Raw genomic sequence first — 7,202 nt, forward strand, 5'->3', positions numbered from 1 at the left:
GTGTTCTATGAGGTGGGGCAGGTTCTTTCCTGGACTCAGGACACTTAGATTTTAGCTTCCAGTTGTGGGTCATCTACTGATGCACACAATATTTAAACTTCTGGTGACAGTTTTCTCAGTAAGAATGAAAAGCAAGGGTTTGGATTAGACACTTTTCATGGCTGTCTCCTGGTCCAATGTTCTCTAATTCCATTGGATAACTTTTTTTTTTTTTATAAAATGTATGCATTCTTCTGAGTTTTATTTATTCACTTGTTTCTGGAGCACTGTGACAACAACAATGCCCCATCTAGTGTCAGAACAGGGAACATGGTTCAGGAGTGTAGATAAGGGATGTTGCTCAGGCTTCTGGTGCCCTGGGGCTCAGAATAGCAGCCCAGGTGGTCTCTGTTACATACACTGACTTGACTTGGAAAAGTGGGGCATTTTATAAAAGACTGTGTTTTATAACTTTTATGTGTGATGAACAACAACAGCACAATAGGATTTTTATCAAGGTTACATGGAATAATTGTGTTTACTATTTTAACTGGCAGCTATCAACACAAACATAATAGAGCCTCCTCGGGTGGAAGATCAGTGGGCAGAGCTTCCTGATGGAAGATCAAAAGAGATTCTGGGTGTGACGCAAGCAAGGTCTGACATCTTTCTGAGATTCCACAGACATGAACCTGGAAGATCAGCAAGGTTTTAGACACTTTGCCCTTTCCTTTTCATTTCTTTCTTTCCAAATGCTCTTGCAAGGAAAATGTCTCTAATCAGGTTACAGCCAACCGTACACTCTTAGAACCTTCCAGTTTCCGTTGCAGTCTGTCCCTCTTCTTACTTAATGCCATCCCACAGAAAAATAAACCAAGGGAGGAAACAAATGTTAAGAACTGGGACAAACAGACTTTGCTAAATGAATCATCTGCCTCCTGCGTGCTTGTTCTGTGCTTTTTATTTATTTATTTTTCCACTTAGATGTCAGGGCAATTTAATTTTATTACCGTATAAAAATCACCTCATTTTGGAACCTGCCTCCATCTCAGAACCCAGGTCAGTTCAATGGAACATTTGCGGAGTGTTTACAGACACTGTCTTAATGATGTCTAGGTCGAGAGAACAAAATGAGCCCAAACTCAGAAATTCTTCATCATGCTGCCGGTCCTGCTCAGAGTCTTGTGGCCTAGATCATCAGAAAATTTTACTTCATATGACCCAAGTTTTCAGTGGCAGGGATTTTCTGTTACTCATCCTTAAACCTGAGTCTTTTGAGGGCAGGAGCTATCCCAGTAGCTCTTTGTCTTACAGATGGTGAAACAACTCACCTGCTTGTTAACCTGCTTTGATCTCTCCTAACTGGCTGCCTCTGTGACCTCCACTGGTCTGCCTCTAAGTCCCTCATTTGGAATTTAGTCATTTACTAAATCCGTCTGACTTCTGCCCTACCTTCAGCTTTGGTTTGCCAGTTTAATCTGCCTCCACTGTGACCCACATCCCTAAATCAGCTTGGTTCTTGGTTCCTAGGTGTCCCAAATTGTCCTTAATTCTCTCAATCCACAGTCCATATTCCTGCTGTGTGATTTCCATGTTCATCCAGAGGGCAGTGATTGAAGTTTAGAATGATGGTTTCTGTTCAGTCCTACTCATCAGACCCCATTTTCAGCCCAGGTCTAGCAGTGGTGATAATCTTAAGTACAACCATTAAATAGTACCCAGCAACTGAAACAGAAAAACCAGCAAAAAAGATTTGCCAAAGACAGCCATGAGAATATAATTATCTCTGACAAATGCCCAAGGAGGAAAATATCTAGCATATTTATCGAACATCTTAAAATAGTACCTGGTATACAATGGCAGCTCAAAAAATTTTGGAAAATTTATGGAAATATATATTTTTAAATAACAAACTCCAAATGTTCCAAGATATGACTAGAATATGGTCAACTCTTTCAGGATGGAGAAACTGTCTGGTTTGTGTCTATATCCTCAGGACTCAGCACAGAGCCTGACACATACTAGGCTTGATAAATATTTGTTGAATTGAAATGACTTTGTCAAAAAAGGTATGCCAAAATTCCCTTGAAAACTTTATCTAATTTTCCAGGAATATGGATGAAGCAGGATAGCTATCAAACTATCAGACTGGCTGGATCACTAAACCTACATGCTAAGGTATTCTTGAGGCACTAGACTGAGAGTCTATTCTATGAGTATGAACCACACAGGAGAGGAAGGAGATCCCTGCAGGACAGTCTATGCCCTGACCTATATTCCTACCCACCACACCCTCTTTATTCCCCTTCTGCTGGGATCATCTGGATCTCTGATTTTGACCCAGGATGCAGAAGATCCCCGAATCTGGACAAGCATCTCCAATGTCTGAAACATACAAGAGCATGAAACAGCCAACTACAGGCCCTCTGACATGGCCCATCATAGCTGTCCTAACAGCTGGATGGCTAATGGCTAAGAATGTAGTGCTCTTAGTGAATGATAAAAAGCTAGTGTTTTAGACATTTAATTTTGCCTTTTTATAGAAGAAGCTATCAGAAACATAAGGAATGCTATATGAGGGTACTTTGAAAGTTGTGGAAAATGGAATTAAAGTATGAATTTATTCTGGTGCAAAAAAATTTGTAATCCATGTATGATTGTATCCTAATACACATTTTCCATGAACCTCTTGAAGACCCCCCTCATATTTAGGTCAATCAAAGCTGTCTGAGTTTCAAAGGATATAAACATGTGTTTGTGTTCCTCTCACATAAAATATAAGGCATCCACCTTTAAAATGTTCACTGAATCAATGGTTTTAATTGAGCAGAAAAGAATACACAGATATAGAAATGTTTAGTCTTATCTGTACTTTCTGACAGGCATCTTCAAGGATAAATCTCCACAATGGATATTTCAATTAAGACAGTAATATTTATTGAAAAGTAAACCATAAATGTATAGCCACTTGAAACCATTATTGAACAAAGGTAATTTATGCTGCAGTTGGTGCACTGCATTTTAGTACTGCTTTGATTTTATCAGCATTTGTCAATTAATCAACGTGGATCTTGTAAAACATGTTCTCTTATTAGTGGGAACAGGCAATTGCTTGCAGACTTTGAAGGAAAGGTCATTTAATAATTTGCTAATTGTGTAGAGATAGATTTAAATTAAAAAAACAAATGGTAAGTTTTCATTACCCCTGTACCTAAATAGAACTCTATTTAAGCATAACTACAAATTTAAGTATGGTCAATGGTTTCCCTTTTTAAAACAGAACAAAACAAAAACAAAAGCAAACGACTAAATAGCAGGGAAAAATTAAGAGAAAAAAATTAATCTAACTTCAGTTTTAAAATTTATTTTAAGCACCTTTTTGTTGTTACCTTTGCCATTTCAAAGCAACTGGTCTTAGGGCTATAGTTGTAAACAAATTGGCTATATTTTAATGGCAGAAAAGTGAAAAAAGAAAAAGAAACAAAATGGAGCAGCACAAAAGAGCCAAAGCAGTGGCCTGATTCCATTTTTTAAAAAATTTGTCTCTAACTATTCTTCATTCCTCTAGATGAAACATCAGCTCCCTACTTTTGACGGCTGGTTCATTTTCAGTTCAGTGAGAAAGAAGCTGAGTCAAGCCCTGTCTCCGGGTAATCCATGCATCAGCACACTTGCCAACTCTCCTGGCAACCAGGAAAGTGCTTTAACTCCTAAAGGCATCACCACCAACAAGCATTCTGCAGTCATCTCAAAAACACGACTGAGTTTAAAATGGGTAACATACCTTGGAGAGCAATTTCTACACTGGGGTCTGCAGGGCTGAATCGAGAAATCCGTACCATCTTAGAAGTGTAAGTGAAACTTAAGATGAGATAGCATGCCTTAAGGCATTCGTAAAAGTAAGAATTTTGCACAGAGTTTACAGAGACAACGCTTGTTGAATGGAGATGGGTCTTCCTAGATCCAGTCTAGGCAAACTGCTTTGCTACAGAGCTCCTTTTATAAGAGTTAGGAGGCCCACGGTGCTCTCTGCCTGCTCAAACTGGCTTATCAATCCATTCCATTCCATTCTGTTCTCAGCTCCAAAAAGTCATTATTTCAGGCACATTTCCCTAAGCAGATGCAAACACTCTTTTCCAGCAGGAGACTCCCTGGGGCAACTTAAGTTTCTTGGAAAAGGGTCAAGGACCGATCAAACAAAATACTTTCTAGCAACAAACCTGTGACTTCAGGAGATATTGTCACTCATGCAGGCTACAAGTCAAATTTTAGACACTGGCAGTAAGACTGGAGCTGATAGGGTGAGTTATGGGTAGCAAAATCCCAACAACTGCAGCCAAAGGTTCTTTTATGATAATTAAACAAATGGGCTTATTTATGTATTTTTAATGGAAGCAAAATTGATGGTTATAAAAGCTAATAAAAGATGGGAACCAGCAGTTAGCGTAATGGCTATGTCGCTGGACTCCCATGTAGTCGACCGCAGTTCGTGTCCTGGACCCGGTGGCTTAAAACTCACGCCGGGCACGTGTGCGTGCGTGCCCAAGATCCCGACAGGAGAATGGAGGAGAAGGGATTGTGGCGTGACCATCCTCCCTGGGGGGTGATTTCTCGCTTTCTATCTCTCTGTCTCTCTCTGTCTGTCTGGTGAGCGCACGCACCCTATAGTGAAAAAACCTCTCAAAAAAAAAAAGTTAATAAAAGATTTCCTTTTCTAATATTTCTAATCAAAAGATCCTAATAAAATTTTATTAACATTTTAAAGAACTTTTATTAGGAAAACATTACTATAACATTGATTCTGTCTGTGCTCATCACTTTATCTTACAAACATAGACTATTTTTCAAATATACTCTTTTTTTTAATCTTTGAGTCATAGGGAGAAAAGTCCCTTTTATGGTTTTTAAATATTCTCTTTTATTAACCTCAACTTCAGTGAGCCCAGTTCCATATATCAAGATTCTTTCCAAAACAGAACAGACAAGAGGTAAATGCAAATGTGGGAAGGGAAGCTACTTGTAACATAATAGCTGCTCTCTGGCAGGAGTTATTTCTATCTAAAACATATATACCATATTAAGAAGCCATAGGGAAAAATGAATAGATGTGGATGTCAGGTTTTCATTTGTTTCCTTGACATCTTAGAATACTGTAAATAAGTTTGTGTTTCAATTCAAACGCTTCCATTATCTCAGAGGTCTTAATCATTTGTAATAGCAGCTTCTGAAGTGTTCAAAGCTTGTGCTTAAGGAGTATTATTGGCATTCAACACAGTCATACTACATTAAGCAGATTTACAGCCTCGTATGTGGCTATCCTTGATCATCTTTATTTAAAAATAAGTTTAGGCTGATGAGGTGGCTTAGCATCTTCCTATGTTTCAGCCTGTTAGTCCTACCCTATCAGAATATCTGGCTCTGGTGGACTATCTTACATTTAAATGAACCTAAAATTTGCAAGGGGAGGGAGAGGAAAATGGCAGGGAGAGTTCAACTAAGAATCCTAATTAGTTTAATTCTTGGTCCAGTCTAAAGGCTGGGTGTGGTGGCACACACTTGCAATCCTAGTGATTTGGGGAGGCTGAGGCAGGAGGATTAGGAGTGTAAGGCTGGCCTGGGCGACATAGTGGGACCTTGTCTGAAAGAGCTGGATGTTAGAGCACTGTCTGTGGGTCCAGCTACTAAGGACTATCTTAAAAATAGGGAAGAAAGAAAGGAAGGAACGAAGGAAGAAAAAAAGACAGCCAGACAGAGAGGGAAGGAGGGAGGGAGGTAGGGAGGGAGTCAGTTGATGGTGGGGTGATGAGGGCAACCTTGCTATTGAAGGCCTGGAAAAGGCAGCATGAAAAGTGTGCTGGGTGCATGTGCATGCATGCACAAAATTCTAAGGGGAAAATGGAGGCCAAGAGAGTGCCTATCCACCTCCTGCCTCAAACTTGGGGGGGGTGCTGCTGTCTCACTTTCCCTCTCTCTGGTGAGTACACATGCCCTATAGCAAAATTTTTTTAAAAAATGAAGAAAAAGAAAAGAAAGGAATGAAAGAGGAAGGAAGGGGAAAGAAAGGGGAGAGAAGGGAAGGGAAAAAAAGGAAGGAAGGAAAGAAGGAAGGAGGGTGATAGTGTACGGACTCAGGATTGTTGCACTGTGTATCTAAGGTGAGCTCACAGGCAATTTATTTGCTATCTCTAGAATCAACTAACTCTGGGAGGGGCAGTTCCTCTCCAAGTCAGGAAGGCTCTAAGATGCTAAAGCATCACAAAATACAGAAAATAAAAAACATGATTAATATAAACCTGTCTGAAACACTGCTGTAACACAAAACATAACTTCTTAAACATTACTGTGCAGAGAATGCACCTGGGTATTTTGTTAAATATAGATTCTGACTCATTAACATCAGGTGGGGCTAAGACTGCAGTTCTAATAAACTTTCTGGTGCTGTTGGGACTATACTGTGAGTAGCTAGTGATAAAAATATCACCAAAAGCCTTTTCTGGATCACCTTCTGTGGAGAATGGGAAGGGGCTAACATCTATTAAGCCCTTCCTTGAACCAGACACTGACAGGCACTGAAAATACACATTTTATCTTGTTTTGTTTAAGCAACAGTCTTTGCTCATAGGAGAAAACATTCCAGTTTTATAGGTAAGGAAACTGAGGCTCAGGTTGTAAAATAACCCGCCTCAAGTCACTTAGCTAAAAGTCAGAAGTTATAAATGTGTTTGGCTTAAAAAGTCATTTTTTCCCAACACAATATAAGTACAGATGGTACTGCTCTGATAAAACATAAAAAGTCTGTGTTGCTAAAAGATTCATAAAACATTAAGTCTGTGGACTTTAATAGCCCATTACAACTTGACTTCTGGAAGGAAGAAAAGCTCAGAATTGTATTCATTATTTTAGGATCAGAAACAAATGGTGCTAATGAAATAACTGATATTTTATCGTGGTCATTCATGAAACACCTTAAATGGGGCCCCTAATAAATTACTGTTTTTATTTTTAAAAGGGGTACATGTATATGGTAAAATATACACAATAAAAAGTTAGTCTTTCTCCAACATACTCCTAGTTCTACTGTTCGGAGATGACTACTGCTAGGGGTGGGTACTTCGGGGAACTGTCCAAATGCACATAGTAAGTGCCTTCCATATGAGGGCCAACTCTGTGGCCTGGTGGTTAAGACAGCCAGATCCCACAGAGCCAACCACATGGTAGGAATG

The 7,202-nt window shown here is 39.4% G+C and overlaps 1 protein-coding gene across 8 annotated transcripts in view; it reads right to left on the reverse strand.

Moving 5' to 3' along the window:
* ENOX1 (ecto-NOX disulfide-thiol exchanger 1) overlaps nt 1-7,202 on the reverse strand; it is a 548,245-nt gene that overhangs the window by 273,101 nt on the left and 267,942 nt on the right. The window contains exon 1 of one of the 8 annotated variants that reach the window (XM_006166489.3): nt 3,764-3,933. The exons of the other annotated variants lie outside the window; for them this stretch is intronic. Within the exon in view, the coding sequence (XP_006166551.1) occupies nt 3,764-3,821 (58 nt within the window). The 5' untranslated portion in view covers nt 3,822-3,933. Of the gene's footprint in view, nt 1-3,763; nt 3,934-7,202 lie in introns of those variants that run through there. 8 annotated transcript variants of the gene reach the window in all.

This window comes from Tupaia chinensis, unplaced genomic scaffold (genome assembly GCF_000334495.1).
Source record: "Tupaia chinensis unplaced genomic scaffold, TupChi_1.0 Scaffold144262_1, whole genome shotgun sequence".
NCBI lineage: Eukaryota > Metazoa > Chordata > Mammalia > Scandentia > Tupaiidae > Tupaia > Tupaia belangeri.